General features: G+C 39.4%; 2 protein-coding genes across 2 annotated transcripts; both read left to right on the forward strand.

Moving 5' to 3' along the window:
- Nucleotides 1-329: 329 nt before the first annotated feature.
- On the forward strand, nt 330-4,768 carry LOC112177165 (3-phosphoshikimate 1-carboxyvinyltransferase 2). The gene is made up of 8 exons (XM_024315391.2): nt 330-987; nt 1,457-1,701; nt 1,846-1,999; nt 2,462-2,676; nt 2,789-2,906; nt 3,115-3,325; nt 4,121-4,182; nt 4,270-4,768. Exons 1-8 carry the CDS (start codon nt 646-648, stop codon nt 4,486-4,488), a joined length of 1,566 nt encoding a protein of 521 aa, XP_024171159.1. The 5' UTR covers nt 330-645; the 3' UTR covers nt 4,489-4,768.
- A 3,710-nt stretch (nt 4,769-8,478) lies between these two features.
- Nucleotides 8,479-10,720, forward strand: LOC112177173 (UDP-glucuronate 4-epimerase 3-like). The gene is given in 3 exon segments (XM_024315405.2): nt 8,479-9,485; nt 9,488-9,871; nt 9,874-10,720. Coding segments are annotated over 3 exon segments (1,299 nt in total). The 5' UTR covers nt 8,479-9,031; the 3' UTR covers nt 10,335-10,720.
- The last annotated feature ends 9,930 nt before the right edge of the window (nt 10,721-20,650 follow it).

The raw sequence follows: 20,650 nt of genomic DNA on the forward strand, positions 1-20,650 counted from the left end.
ACAAATGAATCACAACTCTTTTATTTAAAATTTCTAACCCATACTGGTCACACAAAATATTAACAATGTCGTCTGAATTTTCCTGTTTGTATATGACATTATGACTGCTTTACTGAACAGCTTCTATGTTAGCCCTTATAACTGAAATGACTTGGTTTGTTCTCACTAGTCACTAGGGCCAACGGGGGTTGGTGCAAGAGGTTGACACTGCCACAATACCTATTTCTTTCTTTTTTGGCCAGTTTTGCCTTCTGTAGCACAACGTGTGCAACTCTTACCAACCACTCGAGCACAAATTCTCCAAACGCCCCTCCACATCTTGTTCTTCCCAGAAAAGGCAAGAGTACAACCCTTCAAACCACAAAGACAAAACACCTACCCCATTTTCACAATTCAAACAAAACCCCCAAATCTTTTGCATAATTATAAATACCTCCCCCCACTTCATTCCTTTTCTCTGCGCTGTTCAAATTTCTGGTGTCCCCGTTGGTTGGTGACCAAGTGTAAAGAAGCAATCCCCACCTACGACGACCATTGCCACCAAAACCACAAGTCCCTAACTTTCCATTCCCCCAAATCGAACCACCATTTATTAAAGGGACCCAAGTGAGCAATCTGTCTGAATTGAGAACCAGAAACACCAAAATGGCCCAAGTGAGCAAAATCTGTGGCAATGGAGCTCAAAGCATCAATCTTTTGCCCAATGTCTCCAAACCCCAGATACCCAAATCGTTAAATTCAATCTCTTTGAAGTCACAGTTTTTGGGTTCTTCGAATTCTGTGAGTTTGAAGATTAAAAATGGGTTTGTGGGTGGTAAAGCCAGGGCTGGTGGGCTTAGAGTTTCGGCTTCAGTTGTTACAGCAGAGAAGCCGTCGACGGTGCCGGAGATTGTGTTGCAACCCATCAAAGAAATTTCGGGTACCATAACTTTGCCGGGTTCTAAGTCCTTGTCCAATCGGATTCTGCTTATTGCTGCTCTTTCTGAGGTACTTAAAGATTGTGGCTTTGCTGTTTATTTGATATGGGAACTTTAGTGTTGTGAAAATGTGATAATTATTGAGTGTTTTGCATTGGTTGGCTTTTGTGTGATTGTTGAAAGGATGTGGGATAGAAATTTAGGAAGATTTTCTAGATTTTGGTTATTGGGTTTTTTTTTTTCTGTGTCTTTCAATGAGGGTTTAGGTTTGAATTGAATTACAGGGTTTAGAGAAGTCTGTCTTGGGGATAAGAAGATTGGCTAGATTGATGGAATGTAGAAGTTCTATTTGTTTCCGTTTGATTGATCATAGATTCTAGGCAGCAAATTGAGTTGCTGGAATGCTATGCAATGTGTGCTTTTAGAGAGAATAGGGTGATTGATGGTACTTCCTTAGACTACAGACAAGTTTTTTCCATATTTCTGTATAAAATAAAGCATTGTGGTAGAGATAACTGTTTTTTTATGTTATTGTTCAGGGAACAACTGTTGTAGACAACTTACTGGATAGTGATGATATCAATTATATGCTTGGTGCGTTGAAAACGCTTGGGCTAAATGTGGAAGATGACAAGGCAAACAAAAGAGCTGTTGTGGAGGGTTGTGGTGGTCAGTTTCCGATGGGGAATAAATCCGGAGAGGAAGTTCAACTTTTCCTTGGAAATGCTGGAACAGCAATGAGGCCTTTGACTGCGGCAGTAACTGCTGCTGGTGGATATTCTAGGTATGTCTTTACTGCTATGAACTAAGATTGTGTTTTCTGCCTTTAAACAGAACCTTATATATACTTGTATATATTTTCATTTATCCAAATACAAACCTATATAATATCCAAATGACCTTCATATACTGTTCAATATTGTTTCAGGTATGTACTTGATGGGGTGCCCCGAATGAGGGAGAGACCAATTGGAGATTTGGTCACTGGTCTTAAGCAGCTTGGTGCAGATGTTGACTGTTTTCTTGGAACAGATTGTCCTCCTGTTCGTGTAATTGGAAAGGGAGGCCTTCCAGGAGGCAAGGTGCGGTTTGCCTTATCTCTTACATTTATGGTTGCATGGTTTGATCAATTGCATCCGTGAACTGTTAGAAGCCATGTTAGTCTAATTTTTTTGGGTATTTGAACTTTATTGTGCTATCTAAGAATATAATATTACTCATGTATGTGTCAAGACATGATTTCTTCTTCCAGTTTAAAAGCAAACTATTGGAAATACGCAGTTTTCCCTTTATCTAGTGGAATTTTTTTATGGGGAAAGAAAATATCCATTTTCATTCTTAGAGTTGTTGGTTATCAAAGGGGAGTGATTTTTTACTCTGTTTCATTCTTGTTTTTCTTTTATACGTTTCTTTTTGGTCCTTTTTTCAATACATTGCCTCACACCACATTTTTGTTCCCGTTTAAAAATGTAAGGATGTAAGGGGAGTGGTAATGTCTGCAGTATTGATTAACTTGATCATTTTAATCCACAATTTGTTTGCAGGTGAAACTCTCTGGATCAATCAGTAGTCAATATTTGACTTCTTTGCTTATGGCGGCTCCTTTGGCTCTGGGAGATGTTGAAGTTGAGATTATTGATAAGCTGATTTCCATTCCATATGTTGAAATGACTTTGAAATTGATGGAACGCTTTGGGGTCACAGTGGAACATAGTGATAGCTGGGATCGATTTTTGGTCCGAGGAGGTCAAAAATACAAGTATGTTCTGTTTAATATATTACTGCAGCACTTTTCATTGGTAAAGAATTATATATCTGCCGAATTTTGTGAGCATGGCTGCATTGTGTATAACAATGTGAAATAATGTCAGGTCTCCTGGAAAAGCCTTTGTCGAAGGTGATGCTTCAAGTGCTAGTTACTTTCTAGCTGGTGCTGCAGTAACGGGTGGGACTGTAACTGTTGAAGGCTGTGGCACAAGCAGTTTACAGGTATTTTGCACAGACCAACATATGTTTAATTCTGCCCACTTTCCAGTCTATTCCTGTAAACTTTTTAGTTGAATGACAAGTCTTTTGTACGTGGGAAAAAACTATTTTCCAATTAGCAATTGCAATACCTCTTAGATACTTTTAAAAATATGTTGAATTATGTTGAAGTTCAAATAATCTGACATCTGTTGGTGTTTTATCAATCAAGGGAGATGTAAAATTCGCTGAAGTTCTTGAAAAGATGGGCGCTGAAGTTACCTGGACAGAGAACAGTGTCACCGTCACAGGACCTCCACGACATTCTTCTGGAAGAAAGCACTTGAAAGCTGTTGATGTCAACATGAACAAGATGCCAGATGTTGCCATGACTCTTGCTGTAGTTGCTCTTTTTGCTGATGGTCCAACTGCCATAAGAGATGGTACGTTGCAGTCTTTTATTTGTTGAATGGTTTGTGCTTGATATTTTTGTTTTATGTAGACAGGAAAAGGGAAAGGATAGGTGCATAGATCTGAATGTTTCGAGGCAAATAAGCAATTAAATTTTCAAAAAGAAAGAACATAAAGAAGAATAAATGAATTCAAAGCAAAAACAAAATTATAAGAATTATGCGCAATACAGGAAGCTTAATTGGAATATAAGGTTCCATCGGCACTGTACTTCAATTGTTATTTGCCATGAAATACAATGAACTTATGGAGATTCCCATTTGGTGAGTCCTATCAATTGTAAGGCTTAGGATCTTACTGTGGGGAGTAAGACGGGATGGGGTATGAGTTGTATGACATTTTGTTGCTGAAAGTGCAAGTGAAATGCAACTGGAGTTTTTGAACCATGCAATTCCTATTTTCTCAGTCCTCCACTTAACAGCTGGTACAAGCACTTAAACTGAAACTATGAGTGGTCACTATTATAGTGGTTCCACATCTTTCGCCCTTTAATTTACAAATCAACCTCTGAGGTTAACAGAAGGCCTGTTGAAAGATTATGGCCCCCTAGAGAGAAGAGTTGAGACAAAGCTTATTTACATAGTTTTCAAAAGATTAAGAAAATTCTTTCAGGTGCCTTTGTTGATTATGTGTAATTTGAGTACCAATCTTTCTGCTTATCCGAAGGAAGTGCTTATGATCTTAAATTCTGCATGTTTTGAAGAAGTCACTTGGGAAACTATTTCCCCTAAACACGGGCCTTAACTGCTTGAGTTTTTATTCTTCAGTGGCAAGCTGGAGAGTGAAGGAGACAGAAAGGATGATTGCCATTTGCACCGAACTCAGGAAGGTTAGTTTCTAGGGCTTTTCTTCCACCTTGAATGTTCCTACACCCTTTCTTATTCCTTCTTTAACATGTCTGGATATAATATTTCAGTTGGGAGCAACTGTTGAAGAAGGGCCTGATTACTGTGTAATCACACCACCGGAAAAACTAAATGTAACAGCCATAGACACATACGATGACCACAGAATGGCCATGGCATTCTCCCTTGCTGCCTGTGGAGATGTTCCCGTTACCATCAAGGATCCCGGTTGCACCAGAAAAACATTCCCCAACTACTTCGAAGTCCTGGAGAAGTTTACAAAACATTAAAACAGCTATTACAAGACACTTATCTGTAGAGCAAGAAGGGGAACAAAGGAGGGATCATTCTTCTGCCTCTACAACCAATGCAGTGCAGATCAAAGCGACCCTTTTCTATTCTCTTTATTGCATTGTAATATTAGATTGTCATATTTTTAAGCTTTGCTCATTATGTTTCTGAGATTGTGATCTTGTTCTACACAATAATAGTGCTTAATTTTCTTGGATCTGCACACCCTTTTTCTTTGTACTTTTTCATGGGACCAATCCCTTCACATAATTCTATGAAGCTCTATGAGTCCACCTTAAAGGCTAAAACCACTTCCCTACACAAGACTTGCAGCAGCACCGCCCTTGATGTACTATATTGCAAGAATAGATGATTGAAACTTACTTTATTAGGAAACTCCAAACTTTGTGTAGATATAATCACATGTCATTGTCCAGCTTACATTAACTTGCAGGGCATGTTACATGATGCCAGGTGTTTTAATAAAGGACTACCAATGCGTGTTCCCCCGTCTTTTTTTTCTATCAGATTCACATGGAGACTGGTGGCACGTACCTAAATTTTAAGTTTAATTTTCCATTTTCCAATATATATTGCAAATTGGGAGTCGATCAATCTTAAGGATCTTGTTTACTTAACTATGTAGTATTCTTGGTATCTGTTTTTGCTACAATTTATAATCACAATCACCTTGACTAAATGATATTGAGTAGATTGAGAGGGAATGAATTTATGGTTGTATAGGTTTTACTTGACCTTTCCTCCGAACCCAGTCTTACAAATCTCAAGGTTTTATTTGTGGTTGAAGATTGATCCATACAATTCAATAATAAAAGACTTTCATTGAATTCGGGAACTTAATAATGCTTCAATGAATGTAGTACTCTAGATTTTTCAATTGTTAGATCTACTTGTTTATCGGATGTTGTAGACATGACATCAACCTTAGGGATGAACTCCCATTACACCTGAGGGATGAACTCCCATTACTGAGGCATGGTTCATGGGCACAATATGCTACTCATCAATGACATAAGCTACCATATGAACCATCTTGCAAATATCAAATGCCTAAAATTCTCAGACTTTCTCAAGTTGTCTTAATTGTCGATACAATGTCTCTCAACCAAGTTAATGTTAAACAGTGACAAGTGTGGTCTGTGGCCCATCATTATACTGATATTGTTCTAACTTAACCACCTATTAGGTGTTGGTTTTTAATCACAAAAAGTCTCGGTGCAATTAGGTGTGATCCACCAACTTATAAGTAATATTTTATTTATCACTTTTCTAATATGAGATCTTTTCTCTCTAACAGTTAATTCTTTATTTGCTTGCACGGATCGCTAGTAAACAATATAATTACTAAAATGTGATCCGAACAGTAATTTTTAACAAGTCATTTGAATGATTGTTTTTAGAAAATAACTCCTTCAAGTTATCTGGATTGTTAAATTGCATTGAAGGTAACTCAAAAGATCTCATTTTCTTGAGAATGGAATGTCCTCTTCAAAAGGACTTCCTAACCAAGCCAAATGAAAACAAGAAAACAGAACCCAAATGTACTAATGTAGTATAAAGAAGGATTCTAAACTTCTAAGCTTACTTTGTATTTGGGGGGGGGGAGGGGAAAGAAAAAAAAAACTTCTAAGCTTACTTATGAAAAGGGGTAAGGGTTAGGAAGCCAAATGAATGTGGTTTTCATCTTTTTGGTCAAATTGTTTAATGTATGGGCACTATATAAATGGGGTGCACCAGTTGATGCCAGTATCATAAATGATGAACATGTTGTAGGGAACGTGGGGCACAGGTTTAGGTGTTATTTCTTCACCATCACTCTTCTTCTGCTTCTTCTTCTTCTTCTTTCATATATATATTGAGTTTGTATGGCATTGAGCTTTTGGATCAAGTAATGCATGTTTGGCCTTGTGACGCTGCAATAATCTCTACATACACAACCAACCCACATGATATGCTATCCTACCATAAATTGCACTATAAGCTATTAACCACTAAAGAAAAGATGCTTATTTTGCCTTCATTTTAAGCTATATATTTGCACTACAAGAACTAGTGTACTCTCTCTCTCTCTCTCTCTCTCTCTCTCTCTCATAAACAACATTACCAAGGAAAAAGAGGAAATTTTGATCAAATAAAAAGGTTTTTTCTCAAGGCCATTTTCCCTCAGACCAAAAAAAACAAAAGGTCATTTTCTCCCAATTGCATGTCCATTTAAGTGCGATGACCAACTTAACAGATCAAGATGGCACAAAAATGTGAAACATCAAACCCTATGGAAAAGGGTTTCTTGCCAGATCAATGCCATTAAATTTTATGAAATAAAGTGGGACAATCACACATGACCAACACAAATATGCTTGTGATTGAAATGTAAGTTCACCTACCACATAATAAAGATTTTTTTTTGAAGAAAATGTAAACAAATACTTTGACATACAAATTACAATCATTATCTAAAATATTGCCCAACATAATTATGATAAACTAATTCAGCTAAAGGAAAAAAGCATTATCCACGATCTTGGACAATTTTGGAGACAAAGTGGTATATAGAGTTGTCACTTTGATGATGACTTTCATTAATAAAGGTAAAATAAAGATGATACTTGGTAGCACAATTGTAAGCAACATATGAAATACATAAGATGTGAACTAATCACACAAAGACATGTAATTTTCCGCAAGTAATTAAAAACCAAATAAAATACATTACTTGAGTTTTACATTTGTAATTGTCACTGCATTTTTTTTTTCTGAATAAAATGTCAACTTATTTTATTGATCAACGGAATTACACATAACTATCATTACATTGAACGAACTTATAATTGAACTAAACTATAGTCTAATTGTCTCTCATTTTCGTTTTGCTAGGACTTGAGAGATGTCAAAAGTGTTCTTGTGAAATATATATATATATATATATATATTTTTTTTTTAATTAGTCAATAATTGACTTACAATCTCAAGTATAAATAACAATAAAAATTATAAGTTATAAATTTTCACTTTCTACCATTTCTTAAAAAAAAAAATTAAAATAGTGAAGTTTATTGTTAAGTAGTTGCTATGTGAACCTCTATGCTTCCACTTGCTTAACGTCAACAGAATCTAGAAGCACCATCAATGTAAGTCATTGACCAGGTAAGTTATCATTAACAATTGATGTGAAACTCTAAGGGCCTAATATGAAAAAATTTGATTCATATAAAAATCAATGATCTATAAATAGCCAGAAATCAAGGGGCACCACTGCTGGCACTGCATGATCTGTAGTGATTAATGGAAGTAATGTAGTTTATGAAATTAATAGATATTTTAGTGTAATAATTTATACTCTAATCATTACCATCAATACATCATGGATCTCAATTAATAAGAGAAATGCAATTCCCAATCCCCCACCTCTCACATCCTTCAATGGTGGAAAAAACTAAAATCCAGTTGCAACAAAAAATTGACCCAAAAAATAGTTATAACAAAGCAAAACGAAAAAGCTGTTATTGACTTATTTCTTTGGTGAATAGAAATGAAAGTTAGTTTCTCTCAAAAAAAAAAAAAAAGAAGAAAGAAAGAAATCTAGTTATAATTTATAATTGCTTTAGTTTTTAACAAAAAATCGGTTATTAATTAGCCTCAAATAGTCAAAAACTCAAAATACAATAAAAAGAGTCCAAATCTCAGGTATATGACCCAATAAAAAAAACAAAACAAAATGAGAAGCAGAAGCAAAGAGTCAAAATCTCATCCACACCATCTCCAACAAACCACATCCCCAAACTCATAAAATCTCAAACTTTAATAAAAACTCCAACCCAAATTTAGAGAACTCCCACACAAAAATATCCAAAAATACATATCCCAAAAATAAATGGTGGCAAAAATTTAGAGGTTGCTGCCAACCAATCAAGTTTTAGTCCTTGGCTTAAATTGGAAAAGCAAGTTTTACTCTTTTAAATTTTTTTTTTCTTTTCTTTTTTCTTTTTCTTTTTCTGCTTTGTGATTTTTTCTGCTTTCTGATGGCACACTGTCATTGAAATTTTTGTTCATGTTGAACCCCAAATGTGACCAAAAGTCTGCAGAAAATCTCCCCCATTTTCAATTAAACTTAATTAACCTGCCTTGTCTTCTTCATCTCCATGAGTCACTCTCACATTTCCTCCATTATACTAAAAGATTACTCCTTTGTCTTCTTGATCCTCCATTATTCCCCAAAACGGTGATTACTCCGAAAAATCAAAAGCTTTGAACTTTCTCGTTTACTCTTTCCTTCTCCGTGTACCCTATAAACCCAAAACAAGAACACACATAGGACCTACAGCTACCCATCTCTCCAAGAAACCCCAAAGATTCCCCATTCCCCCATATCTCAGACCTCAAAAAACAACACCACCCACCACTAAAGTCCTCACCTTTTCTCATCTCCACCGCCACCCACGACAAATCCCACCCCACCCAGTTGCTCAAACCCTAAATCCGACCCGAATTTGACCTGGGTTCTCGCCCACATTCCCACACAAGATGACCCAGCTCAAGCAAATGTCTCATCTTGACAATGGCCCCCCAACTCCAGGCAAGTTCAAGCCCTACATTCACAGAGTCCGATGGCACAGCTCCCTCGCCAAGCTCACATTGTGGTCCTTCGTCTTCTTGGCCCTGATCTTGCTCTTCTTTTTCCGGTCGCCGTCGTCCAATTCCCTCCCCTCCGATCCATCCCGCCGCTCCCTCAGAACCTACAACTGGGGCGGACCCGCCTGGGAGAAACGGGTCCGGTCCTCCGCCCGGGTCCGGTCCAGAAACGGCATGTCGGTGCTCGTCACCGGCGCCGCCGGGTTCGTCGGCACCCACGTCTCCGCCGCCCTCAAGCGCCGAGGGGACGGCGTTTTGGGGCTCGACAGCTTCAATGACTACTACGACCCGTCGTTGAAGAGAGCGAGGCAGGCGCTTTTGGAGCGCAGTGGGGTGTTCATTGTGGAAGGGACATAAACGACTCGGCGTTGCTGAGCAAGCTTTTTGAGGTGGTGGCGTTTACCCATGTCATGCATTTGGCTGCTCAAGCTGGTGTCAGGTATGCCATGGAGAACCCTGGTTCATATGTTCATAGTAATATAGCTGGTCTTGTTAATCTGCTTGAAGTTTGTAAGAATGCAAATCCACAACCTGCAATTGTTTGGGCTAGCTCTAGTTCTGTCTATGGACTTAATACTAAGGTACCCTTTTCGGAGAGAGACCGCACTGATCAGCCTGCTAGTTTGTATGCTGCTACTAAGAAAGCCGGTGAAGAGATTGCGCATACTTATAATCATATCTATGGTCTTTCGCTTACCGGCTTGAGGTTCTTTACAGTTTATGGTCCTTGGGGAGGCCTGATATGGCTTACTTCTTTTTCACGAGGGATATACTGAAGGGGAAGACTATTCCCATTTTTGAAGCGGCTAATCATGGCACGGTTGCTAGGGATTTTACCTACATTGATGATATTGTGAAAGGATGCTTGGCGTCGTTGGACACTGCAGAGAAGAGTACTGGGAGTGGGGGGAAGAAGAAAGGTCCTGCCCAGTTGAGGGTTTTCAATTTGGGGAATACGTCTCCTGTGCCAGTTTCGGATCTTGTTACCATTTTGGAGAGGCTTTTGAAGGTCAAGGCCAAGAGGAACATATTGAAGTTGCCACGTAATGGGGATGTTCAGTTTACTCACGCAAATATCAGCTCCGCGCAGAGGGAACTTGGGTATAAGCCCACAACCGATCTGCAGACGGGGTTGAAGAAATTCGTTAGGTGGTACCTGACTTACTATTCTGGTGGGAAGAAGGCTGCTGGCTGAAAAATTCTTTTGATTGTGTGGTAGATCCTTTGAATTCTTGTTCATTATAATTCTTATGATTGTTTTAACATTTCTGTCATTGCCCCAAGTATCGTTTTTCCATATATCTTAATGAGTAATGCCATATTGGGAGGAAACCTTGTGAACTACATTGAAGAAGTTTTGTGGTTGGGGAACATTGTTTTCTGAGCACTCCCGTTCTGTATCAAGAGAAAACGAGGATCGTCTCTTTCTTTTCTTGGAATGTAATTGTTGTATCTTCGGCATTGTAGAATTCATGACTGATAGAGCATATGCTAATTGGTGGACATTTATCATTGCTATGCAATTCAATAAAATAGCACACGAGAGTATGGTTATTCGTATTTACTACTATATGATATAAATCCAGCTGATTATGTGTAGTGTGTTATTGATTTTTCATAAATTGCATGTTCTGTATATAGTTTATGTTTCAGGAATCCTTAATTGTGGTTTTTTAAGGAAATCATGCAGCTGACTTTGTTACCCTGCACGCCAAACCTTTTAAGATCAGCTTGAGGTGGTCATGTTACCATCCTGCATGCCTTTTGTTTTGGTTATGGCTTACAGTTGAGGACAGATAATTCTTCCATGTTAGTTATGCTCGATTCTCTTTAACTTTCTGGTTTATATTGACGTTATTGTGTATATATTCTGTCAGGGTTTGTAATCTATATTTGAATCTCAAGGAATAGCTGAGAATTATTCACAAGAACTTGGTAAGTTGTTATTGGATAAACCCCTCATTACTGTGGTTCTTCTAGTTACTAAACAGAGTAATATTTTACTGTATTACCCTAAATGACATAGAAAGGCAAAGCACTTCTAAAGTGTTACTTTAGTGAATATCTCTCTAGCATTTTGTTTTCTCCCCATTTTGCCTTTATTCAATTTATGCAAGGCAATCACACTGGAAGTAGTTGAAAAGTAAAAACTTTCCAATTAGAGTACCCACAATTCACCACAATTGTAGCAACGTCCAATTCCGAATATAGTTTGTTGTTGCACTTCCGACACCAAATGATAAGTTTAACAATCCAAACATTTTTATAACTTCCTTTCTATCTCCAATTTCCTTTGTTAAAGTGCAGATTTACCTTTCTATTTTTGCTCCTTCCTGTGCCTTTGAAAAACCTTTTTGGCAATTATGCATGTTATTACTGCCTCTAGTAATTCTCTTATTCCTTTCTGAGCCACATTTCCTTTTTTGTGTATGGGACAGTTTTGGAAAGCTATATGGTGTCTTTTTTTAGTAACTGAAGACTTATAGGCTGCTTAAGTAGTATGTTTAATAGTAACCCCTGCACAGAAACACTTGCTTTGCTTTTAATTGTGATTTTTTATTTTATTTCTTATATTCAAATTCGTGCTGCAAGTTAATTCCAGAAGGGAACAATGCACTCTATAATAAAGTACTAGTTTGTATCTTGGTTAAGGATTAAGTTGCAGGGCAATTGAATCTTCGTGATTATTTTAGACAGAACATGATGCCTCAGGAAGTTTAGGCAGAAAATGATGCCAGAGTATACACCATGGCAAGCCTGCGGATTTGTAAAGCTGTCTTCCTCTTTGTCTCTGGTCTTTTGACAGTGACATGGAGCTGGGAAATTTAAGTAGAAATAGCTTTCTGCTTGTCTTTTTAGTCCTTAACATGTTTTATATATGTGGAGTTGCTTCAATTTTTCTATTCGACTTTTATTGCCTGTCATTTTGTTCCTTTTGATTATTTGAAGGCCTCAATTTTGGCTTCCCATTTGGATACTTATGAGGTGAGTTAGGTATATGCCTGCTTTAACTTGTCAGCAAGACTGGTTTTCTTAAGAATCAAGTAATTTGGTTCCATATGGATTGCTTGAATTGACCTCCTGGGATTTTGCTAAATACATCATGAGTGCGGGCAGTTCTTTTTTACTCTAATGGCAATTGTTAATAACTGATTGATTTGCATCAATGTCACTCAGCAGTTCATGACAATCCATTGTATGCATGAACGACTGACGCCAACATTTCTTTTAACATGACATGCATTTCGCCTTTTAGCATGATGCCTTTCAGGTTTCCACTTAGCCTAGTAGTGTCGGTTTGAATTCATTTTACATACCAAATTCATTTTTCATTATACTACATAACATGATAGTGTTTGTATAGAGTAAAGAATCTAGGAATTTGGCTCGAATAATTAACATGGTAAATCTATTATTATGAACTGCGAACGTGGTATACATTCTCTATCAGATCCACATCAATCAAGAAGTACCTTTGCAAACGAGTAAACGAGTGATGCTAACGTATGTTGTATTGTTGTGTTCTTAAGCATATACGAGGAGCACTAATCTTAAAAAAAAAGAAAAAAAAGAAAAAAAAAGGAGGCATATGATGAGTATTTCAGGTTGCAGTTTGAAATTCTTTTGCACCCTGTACCAATTTGGTTTATTACCAACTCGCAATCTACGGGCCATTTTCTTGTTTGTTTTTTCGCAACGACTTGTTCATTGTTTCCCCAGCCTCTTTATTCAGTCACAATTAGACGAGTTGATCATTCTGTTGGATTAACTTTCTCAAACTGGTAATGTTTTGAAGCTGAACTCTATACAAAAGAAATGCAGATATTTCCAATCTATGGACTACTACCTCTATAACGCCTCCATTGGGCCTATGCTGTCCACCGATCAATAGGCTAGAGACATCTTGAGCTTCCTTTGGTCTCTAGATACTACCACCGGCTGCTTCTGCTCTTCACATCAATCAAATGGTATCCAGAGAAGTCTACAGGCTAGACTTTGATGGATCAATGTGGCAGGATGCAGCTGCTGCAACATGAATTATCATTCGAGATCACAACGATAATCCAGTCTTTGCGGGTGTTAAACAAGATCGGAAAAGCTTATGTTCTCACCCATGAGGCTTAGCCCCAGAGATGGGGAATCTAGTCAATTAACAGGATGTTAAGTGACATTGTGCGAGAGGGTGATTGTTTGAGTGTCTTTTATACATGCTCTATTATAAATATCGATGTTGTTGTTTCAAACACATTTTCAATAACTTCAGGCATATATAACTCGTATGGAATCCCTGTATGGTTTGTCCATCTTCACCCCTCTGAGTATCTAAGTTGATCACGTTTGATCAATTTCGTGTTGTTAATAGATTTGCAGGTTGTATGATATATATCGGATGAGCATTCTTTACTTGTTAAACCTCATTTAATATAGTGGATAATTAATCATGCATATACGGCTCTAACAGATTCCGAGGATTTGTAGACAATAGGAGAGGAAGTTAAAAGGGGGAGTGGAGCCGAAAAATGTAATTCATTTCAGCGATACCAATATCCATATTGGCAAAAAGATGCAAAGTTTGCGCAAGGATTTCTATATATAAGAAAGGATGAGGCTTGCCAAAAGCACAGTTGCAAATGTTGTGTGCCTGGTGCTTGGCACAAGCTTTTTGTTGCTTCCTTTTTGTGATGGCTGGAATCTAGATTGAAAAAGCTAAAGGCTTTCTATCCCTCTGAGTTGTGAAACAAAAAGAAATTAAAATTTTAACTTCAATGTTTAACTGATTTTATCATGCCCACCCAACAATATCATACTTAAAAGAGATATTGTGTGTTTTTGTTTTTGTTTATGCGTGTAATCCTCTTTCCACTATTTGCCGCTTTCTAGAAATGTTCCTGTTGGATATGCAGGAGAAAGGCAAGAGCCTCGGTTAGTCTAGAACTCTAGATTAAAGAATCAAAATGTTAAATAAACATTAGGATTAATTTTTCTTAAACACCAGTTAAGTCGAAGCCCACCACGACCACGTTGCCACACTCTGGGCACACGTTATCAAAATATAGCTTAGACGGATCCTTATCAGTAGCTCCAGTATCTTAAATACAATACGAGTGTAGGCTCTCCCGAGCACAACCACTGGTGGTGAGGATCTTCATGGATTATTGTTTGGAATGGAGTTGGATTCATTTGGTTGATTATCATCAGCTTCTATCATTTCTCATGTCCTTTTCCTTGATGTTGTTGAAGTCCAGAGCCTCTTCAAAGTCCCTAGGGTCCTCTTCCCCAAAGAAGCGCTTTTCTGGTTTACCACATCACTACTTATTTCCTCACTCACGACACCATCATAATCAGCACAAGCAACCATGTCGTCATTTGCTTCATCTTTGGCATTGTGAAAGTGTTGGTTGATTTTTCTTTCTTCTTTTTTTTCTTTTTTTTTTTTTGGGAAGAAAAACAGACCAGTACAAATCTAAACTACATAAACTAGTTCTGTGTTTAAGTATAATGTATTTGAGAGAGATTGATGAGAGAGATGTGTTCTTATTATTGAGAATAGGAGCCCTATATATAGGGATTACAAAGTGCTAGTTCTAATGTTACAAGGAATACCAATCCGTGTAGGATTGGGAAATCTAGAACCTTCTCTCCTATTGCTACTCCTAGTTTGATAAGGCACACTAAATCGATATTCCTTCAACACTCCCCCTTGTGCCGCTTCAAACTTGGTGGTGACGCTTCATCCGTTGCCTCGTTAAAAACCTTGCCAGGTAACAAAAAACCCTGTGGGATAAAAATAACCCTGGTCGAAGGACAAAAAGAGCACAACACGTCCTTCACTCTTCGAGATCGAACATGTAGACATCATAACTCCCCCTGATGTCGATATCTCCCCCTGATTGCTATAATCGTGGGAGTTCGGATAACTTTCTCAATCCGATGCTCTTCACATGTTTCTCGAAGGTGGATTTAGGTAACGACTTAGTGAATAAGTCCGCTACATTATCCTCTGATCGGATTTGATTCACTTCAATCTTTAGGAGTGATTGTTGTTGCTGATTATAAAAGAACTTAGGCGATATATGCTTGGTGTTGTCGCCCTTGATGAAACCTAACTTCATTTGTTCAATACAAGCTGCATTATCCTCATAAATGCATGTAGGTTCATTTGTGGTAGACTTCAAACCACAACTTCCTTGAATGTGTCGAATTACGGACCTTAGCCATACACATTCACGTACAGCTTCATGTAGAGCAATAATCTCTGCATGATTTGAGGAAGTAGCAACAAGGGTCTGTTTTGTAGACCTCCAAGATATCGCAGTGCTTCCCATGGTAAAGACATAACCAGTTTGGGAGCGACCTTTGTGAGGGTCAGAGAGGTACCTTGCATCAGCAAAACCCATCAAGACATCATTGTCGTTTTGATGGAGGGAGATAGGAGAATGCCGGCCACCATGAGCGGTGGCGGCGCCGGCGGCGGCAACATGGCCGGCGGCCATTCCATGGACGGGGGCGTTTTGCCTCTTGGGGTCCAATCCCAATTTTCCGTCATTCCTTTTCTCTCTGTAGGGATAGAATAGGCCCATATCAATCGTACCTCTTAGGTATCGAAAGATTGTCTTTATACCAATCCAATGGCGGCGTGTTGGTGCAGAGCTATGTCGAGCTAACAAGTTCACTGCGAATGAGATATCCGGTCTTGTGCATTGAGCTAAGTTCAATAATGCGCCTATTGCACTCAAATAGGGCACTTCGGCCTCTAGGGGTTCTTCGTCCTCATCCCTTGGACGAAACGGATCTTTTCCGGGCTCAAGACTACGGCCGATCATGGGAGTACTCGTAGGCTTTGCTTTATCTTCATTAAAGCGCCTTAGGATTTTCTGAGTATATGCAGACTGATGGATCAAGATTCCATCACTACGGTGCTCGATTTCTAAACCGAGGCAAAACCGTGTTTTCCCAAGATCTTTCATCTCAAATTCGGATTTCAAGTAATTAGCAGTTTCCTTTAACTCATCTAGAGTTCCAATTAGGTTCATGTCATCGACATAAACTGCTACGATTGCAAATCCGGAACTTGTTCTTTTAATGAACACGCATGGGCATATTTCATTGTTAATATATCCCTTCCCAATCAAGTAGTCACTTAGACGGTTATACCACATCCGTCCGGATTGTTTTAATCCATATAGTGAGCGTTTTAACCTTATTGAAAACGCGCTCCGTGGTTTAGAGCCACTTGATTTGGGTAATTGAAGTCCATCTGGAACCTTCATATATATCTCTGAATCTAGATCCCCATAGAGATATGTTGTAACCACATCCATAAGCTGCATGTCAAGTTTTTCGGAAACTACCAAACTGATAAGGTAGCGGAACGTTATAACGTCCATTACGGGAGAATATGTCTCCTCGTAGTCGATTCCAGGGCGTTGTGAGAAACCTTGCGCCACAAGGCGGGCTTTATATCTTACCACCTCATTTTTCTCATTACGCTTTCTAACAAAGACCCATTTATGGCCAACAGGCTTTACACTTGGGGGTGTCTGCGTTACAGGCCCAAATACCTCTCTCTTTGTTAGTGAATCCAATTCAACCTGGATCGCATCTTTCCATTTAGGCCAATCTGCTCTTCGTTGACATTCTTCAACAGAGCGAGGTTCGATATCATCATATTCTATAATCCCTTTCGCAATATGATATGCAAATGCATCATCAATTGCCATAGAATTTCTATCCATCATCTCATGTACACTAGTGTAATTTATGGAGATCTCTCTATTCTCTGGAGTTGGTTCTGACATTGGAGCGTCCCCCAATGATGTCTCTTGGACATAACCATAATCCGGAATATTCTCATGAGATGGATTATTTACATCGATGATTAATGGATTATTTTGTGCCAAACTCGCTTTCTTTCTTGGGCGAGAATCCATCGAACCTATTGGCCTCCCGCGCTTCCTGGCAGGAGCCGTGGGCCTAGCCACAACGTCACTACCACTTTGGACGTTGGCGCCATGCTCAAGTGCCCTTGAGGTGGCGTCATGTCCTCTAATTTTAGGGACATCAATCCTTGCAGGCACGTTTGCAGCAGGTATGTGTGATCTCGTCACTTTAGCGATATCAGAAAACGCATCAGGCATCGAATCTGCTACGTTCTGAAGATCGAGAATTCTCCGCACTTCAATTTCTGACTGTGCGGTTCGGGGATCAAGATGAGACAGAGTGGGGACAGACCACGACAATTCCTGTCGTTCCTGTTGAACATTGATGTTCTTATCTCCCCCTAACGACGGGAAGACTGTCTCATCGAAGTGACAATCCGCAAATCTAGCGGTAAAGAGATCGCCTGTCAAGGGTTCTATGTAGCGGATAATCGTTGGAGAATCATATCCAACATAAATGCCTAATCGTCTTTGAGGACCCATTTTGGTGCGCTGTGGTGGCGCAATTGGCACATAAACTGCACACCCAAATATGCGTAAGTGTGAGACATTAGGCTCATACCCAGTCACCATCTGGGACGCAGAAAAGGGTTGAGTGGCAGTGGGCCTCAGACGAATAAGCACAGCTGCATGCAATATTGCATAGCCCCAAGCAGAAATAGGGAGATTGGTGCGCATCACCAATGCTCGAGCAACCATTTGTAGTCGTTTAATGGTGGCTTCTGCGAGACCATTTTGGGTATGAACATGAGGAACAGGATGTTCAACATCAATCCCAATGGACATGCAATAATCATCAAAAGTCTTTGATGTAAACTCCCCAGCATTGTCTAATCTTATAGACTTAATGGGATGATCAGGGTGGTGAGCCCGTAACTTAATTATTTGTGCTAGGAGTTTAGCATATGCAGCGTTCCTTGTGGACAATAGCATGACATGTGACCAGCGTGTCGATGCATCAACCAACACCATAAAATATCTAAATGGTCCGCATGGTGGTTGAATGGGTCCACAAATATCACCTTGGATTCTTTGCAAGAATGGTATATTTTCTTTGGTGTCCTTTGCATAGGATGGTCTCGATCCTAACTTTGCTAAAGAGCAGGCTTTGCAGAACGAATAATGGGCTTTAGAAATAACCAATGAGGATTTTGGTTGAGCCATGAAGTCACTTTTGACTTTAGAAGCAGAAATTGGAGTCAGGGGAGCAGGGGTGGCGTCAAAGCCACCCTGGAGCCGCAGGGGGATGGCGGCGCCGGCTAGTGGTGGCCGGACTTGAAGGGGGAAGGCGCCGTGAGGCGCAGGTGCTCCTCCTTGATCCAAATTTCGAGTTTTACTTCCTTTCGTTCTGAAAAAGGGATGTCCGTGTGAAGTCTTTAATATACGGATCATCATGTCACGACCTGGGTGTCCCAAACGGTCGTGCCAAAGCCTATATGTATCGGAATCCCATAAATCATCTCTCATGACATGGTTGGCTTCAATGACTCGAATAGTGGTTGCATACAACCCACTAGAGCGACACATAAGTTTCTCTAAGACTCGTTTATGTCCGTAGTCATTAGAGGTGATGCAAAGGAACTCTTGTCCATTCTCACAATGTGTTTCCACATGAAAACCATTGGCTCTTATATCTTTGAAGCTCAATAGGGTTCTTCCTGCCCTAGGAGCATAAAGAGCTTCGGTGACATTCAAAGTAGTGCCATTAGGCAACATAAATTGAGCTGGTCCTCGACCATGAATCAATTGAGATGGTCCAGCCATCGTAGTCACAGAAGATCGAGTAGGCGCCATCCATAGGAATAGCTGCCTGTTTCGAAGGATGGTATGTGTAGTGGCACTATCCACGAGGCATTCGAGCTCTCCGGGAAACATACTGAAAAATAATAAAGTTCGAATTTAGAATATGTCCAAGACATTTGAATAAAATAAGTCGATACTTTATTAATGATAGCCAATGATTACATCAAAGTTTCTTGACCAAAATCTAATCCAACATAAAATCAAATCGTAGACAAATCGTAGTCACTCTATCCGTTTGGTAACTCCAATCAAATATGACCAGGAAAGTAGAGAGAGATGTCGGTGGAGCGAAGCTCTCTTAAGTACCACTAATCTCAATTACTGTCCTAGACATCATACTTAATTCGATGCGCCACATAAGATAGAATTAATACAAAATGTCATTTATTGACTAAGGCATATTGCCATTACATAATTCTTGGAAGTAAAACTAAGGACTATACTAATCAAAATCTGCAGCATCTTTGTGCAATTCTTTGTCAGATTTGAAGTCCGCTATGGTGAGATTGACATTGGCATCATCACCATCTTCTTCTGCTTCGGCAAGATAGGCTTCATGCTCTCTAAAGTCTCTATATGCCTTGTAATGCGCAGCTAATTGCTTGCTTGCATTGCATTGCTTGAACCAATGTTCACTTGATCCACATCGATGACACATGTCATTGTGATTTCCTCCCCTTAATTGAGGTGCATTATTTGCACTTGGGTGGCGTCCCCTAGAAGAATTGGCGCCATTCCCACGGCCTTGGGTGGCTCCTCCACGTCCTGGAGCCCCACGGCCTCCTCTCCCACGTTGCCATGTATTGCCACGTGTTCGCCCTTCATTCTGACGATTACCTTCCTTTGTAGGGTGGTTATATGGACCAAAACGTCCATTGTGTCCCTTATTTTTAGGGTTCCGCTCCTTGCGCCCTCCTTTGGGTGCATGAATATAATTCGCCTCTTGAACACTCTTAGTTCCTATAGTCCTTGAATTATAATTCTTCACGAGGATATTATCATGTTTTTCAGCTACAGACATGATATTAATTAGCTGATGAAACCTCGTGATCCGTCCAGTGTTAAATTCTGTTCGATATTGCTTTGATAGCAAAATAGCTGAGACGGGGAAGGTGGAGAGAGTTTTCTCAATTAGTTCTTGCTCTGTGACAGGTTGTCCACAGAACCCCAACATGGTTTTGAGGCGTAGAACTTCTGAATTATATTCAGCTACAGACTTGAAGTCGGCGAATCGTAGATTGCCCCATTGAACTTTCAAGTCGGGGAGGAGGGTATCCTGAACATTACCAAATCGCTCTTCTAGCGCAACCCATAATTCCCTAGCATCCTTGATTGCCATGTACTCCAATCGGAGCGATTTATCCATGTGGCGTCTCATCAAGATGAGAGCGGTGGCATTATTTGTAGCCGTACGCTCAAATAAGAGGTCGGGATTTGGTGCTTGAATTACGGGTAGGATCCCTTTTGAAGTGAGGTGGTTCTCAACATCCGTGACCCAACTATGATATTCCGAGCCAGTTGAGTCAAGGATAGGAAAGTCAAGCTTTGGCTTCGACATCCTGAAATCAAGAAGAAGAAATATATTAGTTTCGGAGTTAAAACTTCCACGACAACTAATAAATAATAAGATTTCCGAGCTATGCTACCAAGAAATCGATTTCCAAGAATGATTGGATTAGACCGAAACAATGATGTTTATATGGTCATAAATCGATGCTTACGGACGCTCTTAGTCCGAAGTCTTACGAACGCTCTTAGTTCGTTAATT

Source organism: Rosa chinensis, chromosome 1 (assembly GCF_002994745.2).
Source record: "Rosa chinensis cultivar Old Blush chromosome 1, RchiOBHm-V2, whole genome shotgun sequence".
Classification (NCBI taxonomy): domain Eukaryota; kingdom Viridiplantae; phylum Streptophyta; class Magnoliopsida; order Rosales; family Rosaceae; genus Rosa; species Rosa chinensis.